At 40.3% G+C, this 21,109-nt stretch overlaps 1 protein-coding gene across 6 annotated transcripts in view; it reads left to right on the top strand.

The window, feature by feature from the left end:
- Window positions 1–635: 635 nt before the first annotated feature.
- The window catches only part of LRFN2 (leucine rich repeat and fibronectin type III domain containing 2), a 35,297-nt gene continuing 14,823 nt past the window's right edge, over window positions 636–21,109 (top strand). The window contains exons 1-2 of one of the 6 annotated variants that reach the window (XM_053974554.1): window positions 636–2,210; window positions 19,725–19,797. In XM_053974554.1, the coding sequence (XP_053830529.1) occupies window positions 838–2,210; window positions 19,725–19,788 (1,437 nt within the window). In that variant the 5' untranslated portion in view covers window positions 636–837 and the 3' untranslated portion in view covers window positions 19,789–19,797. Of the gene's footprint in view, window positions 2,211–2,573; window positions 2,651–3,063; window positions 3,253–5,609; window positions 5,804–19,724; window positions 19,798–21,109 lie in introns of those variants that run through there. The other 5 variants (XM_053974556.1, XM_053974555.1, XM_053974557.1 and 2 more) reach the window with 5 other exon arrangements.

Genomic DNA, 21,109 nt, shown 5'->3' with positions numbered 1-21,109 from the left:
AAGTGTAGGATGAAACCCTGCGCAGTCCAGATGTCGCACTATGACACGAAATAATTTACGTACTTACTTTAAGATGTAAAAGACCAAAAGGAGCTAATTTTATTTCTGACCTCGCAACATACAGAATTTTAAAAGTGATAGTGGATTGGAGGATGAAATTGCTACTTTTCCAACCACACTGATCAAATTAACAGTTCATCAATTCTCTCTTCTTACAAAGAAGAATGCAAAACAATTATTATTTACATGAACAGTGTGTGAGAAATTCTAGTAGAATTATGTAAACATCAAAAAGTATAAAAAACTTTTTAAAAAAAATTTTAAAAAAACAAAACAACAGAAAATAAAAGAAAAAAGAAAGAAAGAAAAAAGAAAGAGAGAGAAAGAGAGAAAGAGAGAAAGAGAGAAAGAAAGAGAGAAAGAAAGAGAGAAAGAAAGAGAGGAAAGAAAGAAAGAAAGAAAGAAAGAAAGAAAGAAAGAAAGAAAGAAAGAAAGAAAGAAAGAAAGAAAGAAAGAAAGAAAGAAAGAAAGAAAGAAAGAAAGAAAGAAAGAAAGAAAGAAAGAAAGAAAGAAAGAAAGAAAGAAAGAAAGAAAGAAAGAAAGAAAGAAAGAAAGAAAGAAAGAGAGATTTTATCATGTTTTTATAACACATAACTGTCCCATCCTGCAGGGCTGATGCTTTTAGATGTGACTCCTGAGAGGAGACATCACAAAGTCTCTCTGGAGGTAGATGTTAGGCAAAACATAAGAAGAAAGGTATCATAATTATTATTTCATAATTACTGATGTTCCTTTTCACTCTTTTAATTTCTTCCAGGTACTGTTGCGTGATTTACAATGGAAAAATTGCTCTGCGGCATCCTGGTGTTTGGAATGGCTGTCACAGTCAATGCTTGTCCCAAATATTGCGTCTGTCAGAACCTGTCTGAGTCACTGGGGACTTTGTGTCCCTCCAAGGGTCTCCTTTTTGTACCACTGGACATAGATCGAAGGACTGTTGAACTCCGTCTTGGTGGCAACTTTATTATCAATATCAGCCGACAAGATTTTGCCAATATGTCTGGGCTTGTTGACCTTACTTTGTCCAGAAACACCATTAGTTACATACAGCCCTACTCTTTCACCGACTTGGAGAGCCTTCGATCTTTACATCTGGATAGCAACAGGTTGCCTGAGATTGAAGAGGATACTTTAAGAGGTTTAATTAACCTTCAGCATTTGATATTAAACAACAACCAGCTAAGCAGCATTTCTGATGAAGCCTTTGAGGATTTTTTATTGACATTGGAAGACTTAGACCTTTCCTACAATAATCTCCGAAGCATTCCCTGGGAATCTATAAGAAAGATGATAAACTTGCACCAGCTCAGTTTAGATCACAACCTAATAGATTATATAACAGAGGGGACATTTGCAGATCTTCAGAAATTGGCCAGATTGGATCTAACATCCAACAGACTTCAGAAGCTCCCCCCTGACCCTATATTTGCCAGATCACAAGTAATTCCATTGGTTGTTACCCCGTTTTCGCCACCTCTGTCCCTCAGCTTTGGGGGAAATCCATTGCATTGCAACTGTGAGCTGCTGTGGTTAAGGCGGCTTGACAGAGACGACGATATGGAAACTTGTGCTTCTCCTCCAAGTCTAAAGGGAAGGTACTTCTGGTACGTACGGGAAGAGGAATTTGTTTGTGAGCCTCCTCTTATTACACAACATACTCACAAGCTGCTGGTTTTGGAGGGGCAAACTGCCACACTGAAGTGCAAAGCCATTGGGGATCCCAGTCCCATCATTCACTGGGTGGCCCCTGATGACCGTCTCATTGGAAACTCCTCGAGGACAGCTGTCTATGACAATGGCACCTTAGATATACACATCACCACCTCCAAGGACTACGGAACTTTCACATGCATAGCAGCCAATGCTGCAGGAGAGTCCACTGCTACAATTGAACTCTCAATTGTCCAGCTCCCCCATCTCAGCAACGGCACAGGCAAAGCAGCCCCACCGAAATCCAGGCTCTCAGACATCACCAGCTCCACCAAGACCAATCGTGGTGAAACAAAAGGTCCACCAGAAAGGGCTGTCCTGGTGTCAGATGTGACCACTACCTCAGCTTTGGTCAAGTGGACAGTCAGCAAGTCGGCCCCTCGGGTAAAAATGTATCAGCTGCAGTATAACTGCTCAGATGATGAAGTCCTGATCTACAGGTAAATGCATTTTCTGTTTGATCCTCTGATGAGGCAGGGGGCAGAAATCAACATAAGTCTTCTACTCTTTGACATTTTACCGATATGACTTGGACCTGAGATGGCACTGTGACCCGTAACATTAGTGGTATTTGATAAATTTACATTCTCTCTGTCAGTTTGCCTGTTGGTCTGTTCATTGCTTTTCTGTCCAAGTCACACATTGCAAATCTCTGTAGTACTCATTTTCCAACAGCTGTTTTCAGTAAAATTTTCAATTTGGGAAAAAATAGTGCTGCAGCTGGTAGCCTCCTTAGTAGGCTTAACAAAGAAAGGAAAACTTGAAGACTAGAAGTCAGAAATTTCCTTTTCCACCTCCTGTAGGTGGGATTGAAACAGACTACTTAGAGAGGAAGCAACGTGGGAGGAAGTTTGTGCTGTCTACCCATAACACAGGCTCTAATTATTCTGTGATTCAAGATTTGAGGCTGCTAACAAGACATTTTTCACCTATATGAAAAAGCTTGTTTCTTATTTTACTAACATCTGTTCTACACAACTGTAATGGGTGAAAACTTTGGAGCACTTGGTTTTTTATACCATATTAAATGCAAGAAAAGGTAGATATAATTTCAAGAGCAAACCCTGAGTCCTCCTTATGATCCTCCAGTTCCACAACTGCTCTGACTTCTAATGATGTAAAGCAGGAACTGCTCTTGCAGTGAAGCAGCAATAAATTTTTAGGGACTAAAAATGTGTAGGAACAGTACAGGAAAACAGTACTACTGTTTTTTCCTTGTGTATTGGAAGAATGATTGACATATTCATGCTAGTGGTGAATTCCTAGAAACCACCTTGTTCTTCCTTTTTATAGCAAAGTTTCATTGAACTGAACTGTATCTTTGGTTGTATATGATCTACCAGCAGAAGTCAGAATCTCATGGAAAAAATAGAACCAAACATATCAACTCTTACAGCTTTATAAGCATCCTGAAGCAGTGGAGAAAAATTGGATCTGGTAGAGATATTATGGGATTTGGGATTTGAATCTAATTTGTGAATAAACTGTGGCCAAAATATAGTCAAAGGCATTGATTTTCATGGTAGGTTTGGTGTTATTGCCTGGTGGCTATTCTGTTCTCCTGCTGCCTGCAGGGAGAGCCAAGGCACTCATCAAGTCATGGTACTTGGCCTCCAGATCCCACAACAAGCCTTGTTATTTTCTTCTTTACCACAGGGTGGTTTTCTTTAGCATGAGGAAGTCAAAAGGAGAGACAGTAAACATTCATGTGGCATTTTCCCCTCACCCCTCTCCTGCAATGAAATCTAATTTTAAAGTTTCTCTAGAACAGAATGTTTAGTTGACAAGGACAAAATTTTGTGCCAACAATACCTTTATCTGAGTCAGTTGTAGAACAGAAAGAATTAAGTGATCAATTTAGGTACTCCAAATTCACTCACTCATTGCCAAAAGCAGGAATATTGACCAGCAAGTCTAAAAAAAAAATTTAAAGGGTACTTATTCAAATACTGAGTTAATCTGAGGAAAGTCAGTCCTGTCCACCTCCATTCCTCAGTTATAAAAATATATTTGAATAAATCAATTAAAAAGTGAAAATTATTTATTTTGCTCTGGCTAATGCACAGTGGAACCAGTGTGTTAGCTTTGAGAATTGCAAATATGTGGAATTAAGTAGAATGAAAGGATAAGATAAAGTTAAGTAATGATACAGTATTAGGAATAGAATGGAAGAAAACATGCTAGTGCAATTTTTATTTTCCCAAGGCAATGCTTTTGGCAAAAGCTCAGCAGTAATTAAGATCTTAAACACAGTGTAAGGCTGAAACACACTCCAAAAGATGTATAAGTCATATATTCATTGTAAAATTAATTTGGCCAAGTGAACAGGAATATTCCTGCAACCAGAAAGAGAAGTTTGCAGGGGTTGTCAGATGTTGGAAGTGGTTGGATGTGTCAATTTTCTAGGGAGGAAGATGGCCAAGGTGAAAAAACAAAACAATGCAAAAGCACTGACATGTAGCCTAGGAGCTGGATGGGTGAGAATTTGGTGCCACGGGCAGAAATTAAGAAAGATGCCATCTAGCCAGCCTGGTCTGGAAGAAAAAATTGCTGTTGAGATTTTAGGCAACCCCAAAAGTTTTTATTATGTCCCTACTTCCATCTCCCAGTGAGGTTTTGGCCCTTTGCTGATTTATTTGGTTGTGGCTCAGTTTTTCAGAAGCTCAGTGAGGACAGTGTTATTTTGAAAAATCTCCCATCAGGCCTTTTTTTGAGGATTCACTGATGATGCATAGCTCTTTTCATTCACAGCTCTCAAAAGCACTTCAGCAAAGAAAACAATATTTTTTTTCTCTACATTTTGCACCAGGGAGAAATGAAGCCTAGAAAGATGAAGTGATTGTCCAGCATCTGAGAGTTAATCAATGGTACTCATAATATCAAAACCAGTCCTTAAAACTTCCAGTCAGGGAACCTCTCAGTCCCTTAGAGTTAATTAACTAAAGCTGTTTTGCTTTAACTAGTCAGATGCGTATCACTGCAATGAGTGTGTGGAAAAACCTAAGGGAAAAGGATTTCTACAGTGCTCTGCTCCATAAAATGCTGTGTATGTGCTAAATGGGACGTGATGCTGCTTAGCTGCTAAAATGATGGGCACTTAAGATACGCTAAGACAGTCGGTATTCCGGGACTGAGACACATCAGCTGTGCTCAGCTTTTAGGAATCCTGCTTCACTAGCAAGAAATGTATGCACAAAAGACAGAAATCTGCTGCTCTCTCTGCTAAGAATTTTTCATGAACATTTTACGCATTGTGAAAGAGTGAAAGCAGAAGTTCTGCCCTCCCCATTGATGTCAACTTCTCTCCTGATCATTACTCAGGACACCAGTCTCATTTCCTCTTCCATGTCAGCTGTGATTTTCCACTGGCAGGATGGTGCAAAAAGGGACTACAGTAGGGTGCAATGGCTCAAAAAAAATTCAAGTTTTGGGACATTCTGGCAAATGTTGTCTGCTGGGCCTCCAATTTTCACTGAGCTGAAATGGTACCAGCATCTGAATTTTGGGTTTGGATATACCAGTGCTATTATAATGAAAGAGGAGCACTGTTTGTTTGCTTTCCCAACTGACCTTCCCTTGTATTTGCTATCTCAGGGCCTTTGCTCAAGCTCATAGCAGGTTTTTATCTCTTTCAATGCATTCAGGGTACATATTTGTGGTCTCATGAGTAGGTCCTGGATCTGCATTCTGAGGGTTTTAATGCAGCAGTCTTTCCATTCTTTCATCTTTTCTGTAATACCAGCACCAGTGCTAGTAAATGTGTATTGTACCCATCACTTTTAGCTGAAACCAGAAGCTTGTTACAAATTGCAGAACTGAAAGTCACTCCTTATTTGAAGGGAAAACGTGCAGAAAGAGTAACCAATGTCCAATAGAGGAAGGGATGGCATAAGACCAAGGTCTACCAAAAAATGTCTGTCCTTGGAATCAGGGTTAAAGGAGTGAACACTAGGAAACCTCCTCTGTCATCAAGATCTTACCTACTCCTCTCAGTCAGGACCCCAAAGTGTTTTAGATGTGTAAAAGCATCAGACTTAAGATCAGTGCAACATATACACTGGTAAGATTAATTCATTTTAAATAAGGAATTGAAATGAAATATAAAGGTTTAGAAAATAATACCTTTGAGTCTCAGTTTCCCATCTGTAACCTGGGTGACAGCACCACCTTGCTTCGTGGGGATAAACACGTTAGAAAATATTATGGAACAGGAGCCCATATAAATAAATAGGGAGACTTGCTTTGAAGTCATTGTGTGGTCTGCAGCAACAGGGATAGTCACGAATTATTAAGATGGAGGATTACATAACTGCAACACTTGAATTCAAGTAAGGCATCTGGGGAGAGAGATTGTGTTTTTTTCATGCATAGAGCACCCTACATGATGGGGGACCAAGTCTCAGTTTTGGCCAGCAGGCATTGGTGTAATATATACATTCACTACTTTTCAAAAGCGAATAAATCTGCATGTGCTTTGTAGAACTTCCCAGGTCATACTGAGCCTTCTGGCTGTGTTTTGAATTAAAGCAAAGATGCAGCCATTTAAAAATGTGCATCTGAAGTGCGACACTGCCATTAGATTTATGAGAGATTTAGGTCTGTTTTATTTTGTGGTATTTCATAGTAAAAGTGATGAAAACAGCTGTACAAATTAGGAATTACTGTAGTGCTATAGTCTCCCTAACTTATAAATTCAGCACTAGGGAAAAGTATTTTATATGTTTCTGAAAGCTTATTTTTTAAATATATATTTTATGTAGCAGGTAGTCTAAGCATTAAAATATGAATAAATGGCTCCACATCTCCAGTTTATTTAAACAATGGTGCCATGGATTTGATTACTTAAACAATATAATAATGATTTGTATTTACACAGCTCCTTTTACTGCAAGTACTTTACAGGGTGGCTGAACAGAGATCCCCACTATCCTGTCACCTCTCAGTTAAATATTGGCTGCAGTTTAGCAATCCGCAGGTGATTGTTCAGTTCCTTTTCATGAGCAAAAAATAGCTTCGGCATTTGCACTCATGGATACTTTAAACTAGGGAGGAAGTAATTAACTGAGCTTGAATTTCCCACTGCATGGTGTTATAAATATACCCATGCGCTCTTCTAGTCAACTGCATGTCAATAAGAAAGTGCTTCATGACTGAGGTGCTGCAAACTTCAGGAATATCTAATTCACGTAAGGAGGCTCTCTCAAACAGCAGTGCCACACTGAACATCAGAGAGGATGCCATTGTCTAATGCTTCTTGCAAGAAAAGTCCATTGTGTGGAGATCTTCCAGCTCAAGACTGAAAACAGAGGAAGCCCTGTCCTCTTGCTGGTAGGGCAAATTGTCTCAACAGCCTGATGCTGTAGCAAAGTGTGTTTATGTCACTTTCTCTCTGAGGAAAGTTAGAAATACGGAGTACTTGTTAGCTTTGGAAATGACAGAGGATTCATTTATTCTGAAAGACCCAAACATCTGTCCTTAGTTGTGATTTGGTCACTGGGTTTAGACAAATAAAGACTTCCACCCAATTTTCAGTTCCACCCGTCTCCAGCCTCGCTAGGCACTGACCTGCCTCCATGGCTCACACCTGGAGCAAAATTCCCAGCATAGCCTCAGCATATGAGCTGAGCTATTCCAGTTCCATTGTATGCAGGATACAACCCTTGATTTGGCCAAAGCTTTTACATATTTAAACATTAAATAGAACAACTAGGAGGGAGGACAGCACATGAAGACATTAATCAGCATGTGTTAATCTTTTATATTTGACAGGTAGAGAGCACCACTTTATAAAAATAAAAACATGAAGTCACAGTCCAAAGGGAAACAAAATTTATATAATCAGTGCAGAGGGAAGTTTGGCATGGACATTTGGTACTTCAGATCATTTGAGAGTGGTTTGCAGAAGGAGTTTATTGGCTTCTGGAGTGCCCTCAGCAAGTGCAAGCTTGCTACAAGGAATCAGTCATAATGAAAAAGCTGCTTTACAGATGCCTGTATTCTGGGACTGTGGGGTTTCATTTGTGTCTGCTGAAAACATTTTCATCTAGTATTTTATTTTATTTTATTTTATTTTATTTTATTTTATTTTATTTTATTTTATTTTATTTATTTTCTTTTGCTAGGACAAGTACAGGGACAGTGTTTTTTGGGGTTGTTTTTTGTTTGTGTTTGGCTTTTTTCCCCACCACCCCACCCTTGTAATATGAGAAATTTTTAAAGAATAAAAAAGAAAATGTAGTGAAAATTAGAAAAAAATACATGTATTACCAGAAAATGAAGTGGAAAATAGAAATATAAAATATTAAATAAATATATTAAAAAATAATATATGCAAGAAAAGTAGGTGTACATCTCAGTAATGTCCCTAAAGGCATCCTAGATTGTTGTGACAAACTATCATCCACTTGGTGCTTGTAAGAATCATAGAAAATGATGAGGAATCCATTGGTCAGAGCAAGTCCAGTTCAGCATGAGCAGAGCCTGACCATGTGGATGCTGCCCAGACCATTTTCTTGTTTGATTGCTGACACAGAAAGGCAAAATGCTACATGGCCCCTTATCCCTAGGGGAGATATGCCCCTGACATGAGCATGTGAGATGTATGTGAGGGCTCATGAGAAAGTGCTGGTGCTGCTCCTGACCATTCTGCAGTACCCCAGCAGCGCAGGGCAGGGCAGGACAGCACCTGCTGCTGGCTTGGAGGCATTCCCATCTCCTTCAAAGTTTAACTCCTACCAAATAACATTTATTGAGGCCTGTGGAGAAGTTGTATGTGACAGCTCTATCCCCAAACTCAGGATCTGAATATGAAGGCAAATTGCCTGATTCTTATCTCACCCCACATCTAGGGTTGTTGCACAAGGTGAAAAGGAAATCAGAATCACTTTAGACAATGCTGTCAGGCACATGATGTAATTTTTAAAGCAGTCCTGTGCGTGTCCAGCAGTTGGACTTTGGCAATTCTTGTGGGTCTCTTCCAACTCAGAATATTCTGTAATTCTGTGATTCAGCATGAGACAGCAGTACCCTGTTACCAGTACCTCTGCTACCAATTATTAATTCAGGTCAATAAGGCTGAGCATTTCCACTTGAGGGGAATTCAAGATGAGCTAGTTCTTGCCCATAACATCTGCCACATCTCCTCTCCCAGATGCTCTGAACCTAAGTGCTAATATCTGCCCCCCACCACCTTTAATGCAATAAAAAGTTATACATCTGATGCCAAAATGAATTATTGAAATAAGATTTTTATTTAGCTTCGGTTGAGTCACCAATTTGATCTCTAAATGAAAATCTTTACCATGTCCATAATTTGTATATGTAATGCACATTTAACCACCCAAGAGGCTCTATTTGATTTCTGCATTTTCACTGCAGTGCCTGCAGCAAGTTCCCAATACTCCTTTTCTCTCTACTGCTCATCCGTTGAATTCTAGTTGGTGTCAGAGATCCACTCTAATATCTTCCTTATTTTGGGTCACATTTACTGATAACTGGGTACTTTTAGGAGGAATGGAAAAGGTGTCAGCAACCACAGAGTGTGACAACTACTTCTAGTCTTTCTAAATCTGTAGCTGAGAACGTCCTCCCTTCCCTCACTTCACCCTTCATTTCAACTGGATCACCACCAATTCAGACTACTTAGAAATCTCCGCCAAGGGTGTTGAACCATTAGTAAAAGTAATGGCTGGAAAATACCTGCTTGAAGGAGAGGATTGTTTATTTTTATCCACAGATGTTTTGCAACAGAGTTACAAATGAAAAAATGCATAAAAGCATATTGTGCTGTAGAAGACTATATTACTAAAATTTGCCTTGCCAGTTTGAGATCATTCTGCTCAACTGAGCTCCCGCTTGCTCATGTGCAGGTTCCAGGCTGTAGGCAGGTGAAAGAGGATGCCTTGACAGCTCCTACCTCCCCAGCTTTCTGACATCCCACCCCATACAGCTTCCATCTGAAGTCATTGGAAAGCCTTTTTACCCATTTCAAAGCTGATGTGCTTTTAGATTCTTGGTAGGAGGGTCTTCAAAGAGACCTCTTGCTTCTCCTGCAGTAGGCTCCTATTTCTCCTTGTCTTTCCAGTGCTGAACAGTTGAGCTATGACTGTGAATATTGTTTTGAGGGTTGTGCAAGCAATTATATTCATTTGGTTATGTAGGACTATTTTATCTATCAAATACATGAGACAGGACAAAGAGGATGACAGGGAAAGAATAAGTCAAAATTACAAACACAGCCAGAACATAGTGCCTTATTTCACTGGCATAGCTGCAGACCTACCTACCTAATTGCTTGCTCTGAATTTCCTATTATACCCTTTATTATACCCTTTCTCTTTCACACCAGGCTTTCTGCTTGTAGGCTAAGGCTATTTTCAGAAGAAAATCTACTTTTTTGTACAATGATGGAACTGATTAATCCTAACACACAATAACAGTGATACAGCTTGTTTTCCTAGAGAAATGACTTAAAAATATAGAACTGGAAAAAGACACAGCACTGGAAAAATAAAAAAAAATAAAGAGAAGAATACAGTGGACTAAATAAATTATATTATAAAGTCTTCATTAGCTTTAGACCTTACAAGTCTGGTTATTTTTTGGAGTTGCCTATAAAAGGCAGGTTTTCTGAGCAAAACATTTGCACTCAAGAGTGAGAAAAAGTCTCTTTTCAGATGATACAGTACAAGCTGAATGCAGCACTTGCTTCTCATTTTAACCTCTTTTGGGGTTTCAGTTGGGATGTTGATGGTGAGTAGTCTTTGTGTTAATGCTTTGGTTAGGGAAAGATGAAAAAAGAGAATTCAGACAAGCTGAGGAACTTAAAATTTGAGGCAGAAATCAGGTTCATGCTCCGTGTAATTTTTTGAATGCTCTACTTTTAGGTTTTCAATGAAGGTTTGTACTACAAGGAAGTCATTTATCTTTTCTTTGTTCTTAAGGGCACAGGAGAAATGTAGCTCAAATTCTGACTAGTAAAGAAAGAAAATATGAGGTAATGGACGTCTTTGAAAACAAGATATGGGTTATTCCATTGTCATACTACCCTTTCCCCCAAATGTGTCTTGTTTTGCAGTCTAATATGAGGACAGTACAAACATGTACCCTGTAGCCCATAATAATCTGTTATAGGGCCTAGCAAAATGGTAATCCAGCCCAAGCTGAGGATAGCAGGCTAATACTTTCACCTAAAGAAACCTTGAAACTACAATACCATTGAGAATTGCATATGTTTAAAATGAAATGTTCTGATTTTCATAGCAGAGAAAAGCAACCCAGCCAGCAGGCTGATCTGCCCTATAGTCACAGCCTAACTGACCTCTCAGAGTCACAGCATGACCATATTAGGTCATTTGTCAAGAATCCAATAAAGTAGCTCTGTCCAGAAAGGAAACAGGCTTTGGCAGAGGACACCATAGAGTGGAAGCAAAATCGCCTGTGTGCCACAGCAGCAGAGATGGAGGCACTTGTGCTGGGCAAGGAAGAGAGATGTTAGTCTGGCATCCTTGGATGGGAAAGAGTCCATCACTACATGGCTACAGCTTTAGGGTGGCTGAAAAACCCCTGGAGACAGCAAGGTAAGGTTATGCCTTAAGCCTCTTTTGTTCAGCTACTCCTGGTTTACAGATTAGTTTATTTGCAGAGATGAACAGTTTGAGACAGCCAACACTAGGTGTGAATTCATACTGTATTTGCCCATCTGTCGTCCCTCCCCTTCCTCTTCCATCACTTTAAATTTGCCTAAGTGTTGTAATATATTTATTGTCTCATAATTTACTTCATTTTGAGTAGAAAACAAATAAGAGTGCTGTTTGCTCAACCTAATATTTTTTTTTTAATTATCTGTTTATTTAATCGGCTTAGTTTGTGGAACTAATTGGCTCTTATGTAGCTATCCCAAACCGTGCTCTGAATTTTTCTCAGAGTGGGGATTGCACAGGCAGTATCTGCCCAATAGACATATGGGCAGCTGACAGCATCAAGACACCCCACCAGCAGCTCTGTCGTCTGGCAGATTGCCTCAGAGAGTCAGGCTTGATGAATCAGTCCTTCTGCTGGCGCTGGGAGCGTGGGGGACGCCTCTGCTCCAGAAGGCTGGTTCAGAATGGGAAAGATGTGCAGCCCCCACGCTCCTTGAACTACAGGCTTGGGACGGCTGGCAGTGTCCAAATGAACTTGAATCTGGCTAATTTGGGTGCGTAGAGGCAGAGTTTTAGCTTGGTTACTCTGGGGTGAGGATGTGTCACTAGCTTGATGCCTGCTCTTCTCTCTGCTGCAGTGTGGAGTTCACAGCCTACAAGTGCCATGGGGAGGAATTTAACAGCGCTGCCAAGGTTGGGCAGTGGGAGAGGGAAAGAGAAAAGAAATTGGCTTGGAACTGTCCTGTCTCTCTGTGCCTCTTCCCTTCTAGCCCTGAAAGGGGGCCAAATGTTCTTGTAAGCTGAGCAGGCAACAAAGCCAAGAGGACCCCTGCTTCTCTCCTCCACCCATGCATGGGTCTTTGCAGCCTCCTCAGGTTGCTGTTTCAGTAAATGATGTGGCAGCCCCTGAGCAGACAGAAGAAGGAATAGCCACCTGGAGTCATCTTCAGAACCTGGCCCCTCCAGCCCAGGGCCTCAATAGAGCCCAGGCTGGCTACTGTCACAGGCTGCTGGCTGAAGAGAGGGGCAGGGACAGCTCTGTCTTCTCTGGGTGGTGTTAGACAAACCTCCTGCATTCTCAGTGGCACTAGAAATGCTGCAATCTGCTAGAAAAAAAAAAACAGTGCAGAAGTACCTCTGTCTCTTGTATGATTTGCCTAGGGGTGTGACCCCACTGAGCACACAAGGCTATATGTATGACTAGTAGTTTAAAAGGTTGGCTTTTTTTTCTCTGGGGACTCTAGCAACTTCTATGAGGTGAAGAACTCTTTGGAAAGGGAGAGATGAAATGAACACTGGGAGCAGGATTCCCACTTGTGAAGAGTATTAAAAAAAGTCTGAGGGACTGCAGCAGTCCCATTTCAGGACACAGTACTGCACCTTTGTACAACAGGTTGGTGTGGGGTGAAGACCTTGTGCTATACAAACTCTGCCCAGTGAAAACATATGAGGTTTTAGCTGCTTGTTTTTTCAAGAGGTAAGTTTTTTTCTCACTAAAACATAGTATAATTTTTTGGTTCACCTTTCCTCTTTTTTCCCTATTTGGGCTCTTTCATTGTAGATAATTTTATTGGCTGTGGATTAATTAACCAATTATGCCACAGCTGGGGCATTTTTTGGACTAAATCCTTTATTTCATTGTTCTTAAACAGCTTCCATTCTGATGCAGCTCTTGACAATTTGCAGCTCCCCATACCTCCCCATTTAAGGCCTGGGTTAATGTGCTTGCTGAGTTTCATGCCCATTACTTAGTCAAACCATGTATGTTTGCACTAGGTTAAAACCTGTTTTCTACCCTCTTTATGTGATTTCAGTCCAAAAACTTTCTGTGGTTTTAAGGTAGCAAAGGTAGTCCAAGAAAAGCCATAGAAACTTACAGGAGTCCCTCCTACTTAAAGTCCCTGAGGACATGATCTGTGTTTTCCTGGCTCCTGCTGTTTCCATCTCCTCTGCTTAACCCCAGTGAAGCTTGCTGATGACAAGGAGGCATATACTCAAAAGTGCTGCAGGCTGTTTTTTAAATCAGGTCACATTTACTAGTTCCCAAACAAAAGATGTTATCGTGGGAAAATTTTGAAACTAGTACCTCAGTTTAGCCAAAGCAAACCTTAATCTGGCATATAATGGGACAGAACCACGATGTAATTGACTGTTCTTGACATCGAACAAGGAGCAGATTTAAAAACTGATTTAAAAAACCCAGATCTACGGTAATTGGTCTTACAGTCATTGCAGCAATGTGCAACATCTGTCTAGCACACCCTCCAAACACCTGCCTCTGCAATGGCTATGAAGAAACAAACCATGAATCAACTCAGTTTTATTTTCTAGCCCTGTTTAAAATGGAACAAACACTGGAATACCTCTCCCATGGGAAATTCCAATATTGCAACATCTGTTTCTGGAGACTGAAAATTCTCCATAACAGTTGTTTCATTTGCTTATTGGAAAAAAAAAAAAAAAAAAAAAAAAAAAAGCATTTCATATGGAAATGTGGAAGTGTTGCTATCAATCTCTTTGTGGATGTAGCAGGTTTTGGAATTACAGTCCCATTTCCACCATACATCATGCCCCTTGAGGAGTTACTCTCCTCCTGTATGTAAGGCTCTGTAAATTCATCACATTCATTTTGCTCTCTCCCCCGTCACCACAGAGCTCCTCCTTCCAGCCCATATTGTCCCTGCTTTCACCTCCTTCAGTGGCAAAGGAATGGCTGGAATGTGCAGGGAGAGGAGGCAGCTGCTTGTGGGTGAGTGGGAAAGGAGCAGAGGACATGGTGGAGGGGCAGAGCAAGGGCTGGGAGCAGAGCAGCCCTTACAGGTGCCAGGGAGAGGAAGAACATTGTGGATCCCCACATGTATAGCTTCCATTTTAATTTTTCTTACAAGAGGCAAGAAAAAATGGATCTAGCAGAACCACCTATTTTAATACTAAAATTATGTTTAATTTGAGATATCCAATCAACTTTACAGTCAAAGTGTACCATGGGTTTATTAACATCCAGCGTTACTGCATGTAGGAGCTTTGAACATGTGGTCCAGGAGACATCCAAGTAATGCAAAATACTTTACACAAGTTCCTTTGTGGGGGGATTGTTTGGCACAGGTAATGAGTCCATCTGCCAGACACAAACCAAACAGCTCTGCCTCACACAGTCACAGCTGTAGGAGCTAAAAACCTCCAGCTGAAATTTCTGTCCTGGGAGTCATCACATTTGTCAGCCTTTCCCTGACAGTAGCAATAGATACCACACTTGTACCATCCCAACTGTACCCTCCCTGCTACAGGTGAAACAAAAAGGCCCTCTCATATATTCTGAGATGTTTTGCCCAATTTTGAGTGTGTGATGTTTAGGGTTTTTGCTGGCAGTGACAGCACTGCTCAGCAGGTGACACGCATTGCTGTTTATCTGCAGCGCTGTCTCTTACACCGTGTTTTAATGACAGTTCAAAAAGGCAGAGAGCTTCACAACATTTAGCTAAAGGCAGAGGAATGAAGATGGAAGATAAAATCTGAAAAGAGTGGCATGAGCACATAGAAAGGTACATGAAGGCAGAGAGATCAATTTGGGGGTGGGGGGGGAATCTTCTTTAGCTTTACTCCCCCTTTCTGTTCCCAACTTTGCTTAATGTATTCCTTCTTTTCATTTTGTTCCACTCTGGATTTTTCTACAAATCAAGAGCTTAGTAGTGTTAAGTCACAACAGACCTCATGCCAGGACTGGATCCTCTTTTCCCACTTGTGATTTAATTTATGGCCAGACTAAAATTTCTCTGTTTTTATTTTCTATTCAGAATTATCAAGTTTGTGGCTCTGTGAGACGTTTTGCTAATTAGTGAACTATGAGATGTATGACTGTTGACTTTTCTGTTATAGATTTTTTCTTTAAAAATGTTAGATAAATGTTAGACAAATCATTTGAGCCTGTGTTTTATGATTTGACTGCCTGTTTATCCGTCTGCGGTTTCTTCTCACCCTACTATATTTAGATACCTCTTTTGATAGCCAATATTTTTCTGAGCACAAATAGATGAATATATACGTAGGACACAGTTTCATGAGCCAGTATAGGATGCTCCTTATGCATGTGTCCATCACAAACATGGTAACTGCAGTTGAGATAATCACAAGTGGAACAACCTTCAGTGAGGACTCAGAGATTAGAAATTCAATGCTGCTTCCAAGGATGGGTTAACATACACAGTTCCCTAAAAATCCACTAAATTCTCTACTCCACCACAGAGGTAAAATGAGGTGCTTTCTTTTGCTGTAGAGCAGGCCAGGAATGGAAGCAGAACAGACTTTTCTGTGGGTTTCAGTCCTATTTTTCATCCTTAGAAACTATGAAAATTTAACTGCTGTTCAATCAGATCTACATAAGCACCAAAACTTTGCAGAGACTGACTATTCAATGAAATATTCAAGCTTTTCTTAATAAGGCCTTTGTTAATTCTAAATGTCTATAGGTAGAACACCTCAGAAAATTTTAGATCTATTTCCCCCAAAATGAAAAGTGAAATTATGGAAGGCATAAGAAAAATATGTAGGATTCTATTCCATTAATATTTTAAAAGTTTTCACTGAAAAACAAGCTTCCTAAGTTCTGTTTTTGAAAATGGATATTTGAACAGGCTAACATTTTTTCTTGGACCTATGAATACTCTTATTAAGAACAAAAGATGCATACAAAGCTATTTAATTTCATTTTTTTAATAAAGCGCAGCTTCAGAGAACTACAAGATACTTTTCTGTTATGAATCCAGAAAAGCTCTGTTAAACTTCACAGCCAAAAATTACAGTGTGTAGCAGAGTTAGCATTTTGGCAATCTCACATGCCTTATGTTTTGTTTACAAAGAAGTTTGGTGGTGTCAGCCTACACAAACAGACTGCCTGGCTCCCCTGGAGAGGTTTCTGTACCCCCAAGTTCCAGTATTTAGTTCAGACAATGGTTGCAGAAGGCAGCTCAAGGAGGGTTGCCTTTCCTCCTTCTGCCAGCTCCCACGACCTGGCTGGAGTGGAGTAAGAGCCACTCTCCGTTTTCTGGGGGCCACATCTCAGGTGGATGCAAGAGTTGGACTCACCAGAGCTGGCCCCTCATCTTGCCAGGATAGGGACAAGACTGTGTCTCTACATAGTGATTTGGAGCTCTGAGCAGCCAGGAAGGCTGAGCTTTTGTGGCTGAGCCATTTCTTGACAATCCACTAGCCTAAACATAGTCCAGCTCTCTTTGATGCATGAATTTTTTTCTACAGAGCTACCAGAAATAAAAGCTTTTGGTGGCTAAAATAGGCAGCTATATCTACAAGTGACTGATACACTACTCCCACAGGCAGCCCTTTTGGAAGCTGGTTCGTGATGTTATTATACTGCTGTTTTGGGGGTAAGTCGTGTGCTTCAGAGTGCACTTCTCAGCACAACTCAAATGAAATGTTTGCCACAGACACAGATAGAGTGGACAATAAATTATTGCCTTTCTGACATTTTCTTTCTGCAAAGTGAAGAACAATGAACAGAGTTTATAAAAATTATTTTATCAAAAGCCATTAACTATTTAGCAAGCCATCTTGGCCAGTAGTAGACCATCCATCACCCATGAGATTATTTTTTATATTCCAAATCTCCACAACACTTTGCCTCCTCTCCACAAGTATAGAAGTTCATACCATCCTCTGATTCTTCCAAAAGTAAATTTCAGAACTTTAATAATTCTCAACAGCTTTACATAGACTATGTCTCTATCCTGCCTCAAAGTCTCTTCTTTGCTTGCTGTTTTTTCTTCGTATGCAGATGTGTAAACCACTCTTTATCTTTCTTGGGCTGAAGTGAGGACCTATACATTCAAACTGGAAATAAGTTGTAACATTTTGATGTTATGGTATGAACCAGTAGACAGACATAGAGTCAACAACTTTTCATCCCCTGAGAAATCCTTAAGTCCCCGTGTCCAGTAAACCACAGTGCTGTGGATCAGTGGAAGAATCCCTGGATAAAGTCCCCAGCCTGTGCTGGACTCTGCTGAACAGAAAGTCAGACTAGATGATCATGACTATCCATGCTGCTAGGAACATTTGGGAACCACCCCTTCCCACAAAGGCAAGAACATAAAAGCAGTCAAACTGTCAATCAAAGTCTTCTGGTGAGTCTGCAGGTTCAATAAAACTGAGCATCTCTGTGTAAGCTAATGATACAATTGTATGCATTAAGGTTTCAATTGCCTTAACTTTTGTGAATGAATACTCATTACTTTAACTGGCAGTCACGTCACAGCAGTCATATGGGTCTTCTTAGGCTGTATCAAAAAAAGGTACTACATGGCCTTGTCTTCCTTGAGGTCTAAGCAGAGCCTTTATAACTGACATGGCAGGGGCTGTCAAGCTTTCAGTCAGTACTTGCCTCCAAGTACAAGCCCTTCCTGAACATCACTGAAAGTAAGCTGGTGGAAACAACAGGTACTGACCATTTCAGGGACTGCTGTTTGTCTACAAGTCTGGTAGGAAAGACCCCACCAAATCTTAAGCAGTGTCCACAGGTTCAGAAAACATATGGCAGGATCAAAGTCTTTCTCTATCCTTGATTTTTCCTCTGGGTAAGCTATTAAGCTGTGATCCATGAAGTGTCTCCTATCCTGTTCCACTGAAGTCTCATGAATTGATTTTATCTCAACAAGAAACAGCTTGCAAAAAGCACTTGCACTTGACTAAACTAAGAGGATATGATAACACTTTACATTAGGCTGCATCTGAGATGGAAAAATATGAAAATGTATACTTCTTTCTTGCTTCACTGTAGGGATGTTCTTCACTAGGTAGTTCCTTGGATTGTTGCATCTACAGTATTTTGAGCACTGCAGACACACCTCTCTGCCTTTCAGGCTGCCTTCGGTGCTGTGGTTCATTGTGGAAGAGGTTTGGTCTAGATGTGCCCTTTGGAGTGTATTGCTGTCTGGGAAGGTCAGTGGTCCCTGCAGCCATTCATCAGTGTCGCCCTCCTGCTGGTTTTGATATGTCTGTGTGATGGCCTCAGGCATTGCAAAGCCAGCAAGGCTAGGGGTGAGAGATTGCAACAGCAGATTTCTTTTAAGAAATAATCACAGGCTCAGTGCATTCGTACAGATTAGGCCAGGTTTAGTCAGCACAAGCTCAGCCTTAAAACAATTGCTAGTCATCACTGAAGGAATTATTAAGACACAGTGTGCTTGTGACTGGGTGAGCAATCTCAGTACCAGAGAGCTCACTAGGGGCCCTGTGCACATACCCATGACTCTATTCTGATTTAAAACAAGATGAAAAGCTGGTGCCTTTGCAATTTTTCTACATTTTCTTTTATGGTCAGATTGACCCATTTACTTAAAATTCAACTTTATCTGAGTCATCCTGAGTCCACAGCAAAATTGCCTTCCTCCCATCCTTAGAAGTGTTAATTTCTGACATCAAACTTGCAATTTCTGCTTAGGTAAGGGGGCTGTGTTTCATTCAGTTTTCCTGGCTAGGTCTGCTTTTTTAATGACTTTGTAAACTTTTGTGTGGGGAACTACAGCAGCTGTTTCTTTACCGAGCTTTAAATCTATTTTAGCCAGAACCACTGGAGGAACCATCTCCACCTGTATAAGATTGTCTTATAGACAAAAAGCCAGCTGTTCCTTCAACTCATGGTAGCTGTCTCTTGAGTTATAGAAAGCATTCCCATTAGAGATTATTCTAGTTAAATACTTTTGAATATTGGTTAAAGCTTTATGAAATCCTCAAAGTATTTGCCTGACACTAGTGAATATTCACAGAAAAACGACCCTTTGCTGTCATCACATGGGTCACTCTGAAGATGTCCACAGCTTCTTCAGGGAGACAGACTTTGAATCTGAGAAGATTGATTTGGGATAAAATATTATGCTAACACCTTCTCTCTCAAACTGAGAGCAGCGTAGAAATTTGTAACTTCAAAAATCTGTCTCTTCATATGATTACAGGTTGTTCTCGTCAGAGATAAGACAGTGTTCTATAATGTCACACAGAAACTATGAACACAGAAAGAAGGAAAACTTCTGTATGTTTGCTTTTGAACCTTATAAAACTTGTCACTGAAAGTAGAGCAAATCCAAGCCTGCTGAGCAATATGTAAAAGGCCAGTTGTACTGGGAGTGGGCTTTCCTCTCTCGAGGAATCATCAGCATGTTGGAAAGCAGTAGACAGAGAAATGCTGAACATGAGCAGTTTGAGAAAGAAAAAGAGAAGCTATCGTCTCTTAAATTCTCCGGTGGGGACGGTGTGATAAGTGATGCATACAGATACACTCCTACAAGATAACCCTTTTTTTAGGCTCAACCATATGTTCAGGAGCAGCAGTCACATTTGTCTTCGTGCTGGAGGGAGGGTGGAGTGATTCATTCCATAGCAAGGTAAAAAAATATCCACATAGCAGTGGCATCAGAAATATGACTATGAAAGTTCTGGGACACTTTAGAGAATAAAGAGGCCAGTATTTGCCAAACCCAGAGTGCATATGAGGAAAAAAGACCTGAGTGAAATCTGTGACAGGCTACCATATATTTACACCATGGAGTGAGAAATTACCCAGGTATTTATAAAAACTTTTCTGTTCATTCACCTTTTCTATGGCACTCCAAAATGTTGTCAGCATGGTCATTAAAGATCTACTCATTTTTTGAAGCATGGTTATGAATTTTAGTCATGACAGAATAAATTATTTTCTACTGCTGAAGTATTGGAACCAGTTAAGCATTCTTCAATATTTCATTGAAATTTAATCACTGTGAGTCAGAATTTTATCTTCATTAGGTACATAGCCACGTGAATTTAGGATCAGACTAATTTTTGACTTGTAGCTTATAGTCAGGTTATTGTGGAAGAGAAAAACATATGCACTATGAGGAATCATTGGCTCTGTCTGGAGTTTCTGTTATCTCAGGTAAGTTAATTTTAGTCTGCCTATGAGGCATATTAGAAAGTAAATTCTAAGAGTTTTGCTAAGCCAATAGCTCATAGAAGTTTTCTGCAGTGCCACAGTTATCTCCACTTCATCTCTGAATGCAGCCTTTTCAAACCATCAAGTAATGATTTTTGGCACTGTCACAGTAGGGTAAATATCAATAGCATCAATATCAAGTATCAATAAAAGATTCACGCTTGAATGTGGGGGAATGGTACAAATACACATCTACAAAGACAGACAGACCATGGCAGGGAAATGACTACACCCTAAATGTCGGGTTTGAAAGCAATCGTGAAGTGAATGAAAAGCCCTTGAGACACTTGGACACAGGATTTTTTTCATCACTACTATCTCCTGAGAGAGGCACAAGGGATGAAACAGGGGTGTGTTCTGCTTGCGATATCTCCAGCCACGGTGGAAACAAAGGCAGCTCCCAAGCAGATTTTCAGGACCAAAGACAGCTCTTAGTAGACAATTCCCACTTTGTTTCTTTTACAATGTATATGAGGGAAACTTTGACAGGTAGTTGGGTACAGGCTACATTCTCCCATCTTGTACAGTCAGAGCTGCTTTTCAGCAGGTTTACAGCTTCATTTCTTCTGCAGGTAAACATCCTTCCATCATTTTGGTGAGAGAGAGAAATAAGGAAGGAAATTAAACTTTTTAACAAAATTAAAACAAAACTGGCTGACATCCCCAGCAAGAACATAAGAAAGGCCATCTCACCAGTCAAGATGCTCATCTGGTCCTT

The sequence above is a fragment of the Vidua macroura genome, chromosome 3 (genome assembly GCF_024509145.1).
Source record: "Vidua macroura isolate BioBank_ID:100142 chromosome 3, ASM2450914v1, whole genome shotgun sequence".
In the NCBI taxonomy this organism is placed as follows: domain Eukaryota; kingdom Metazoa; phylum Chordata; class Aves; order Passeriformes; family Viduidae; genus Vidua; species Vidua macroura.
Note: the sequence above shows the minus strand (reverse complement) of the source record. Positions and strands in the feature narration are given on the sequence as shown.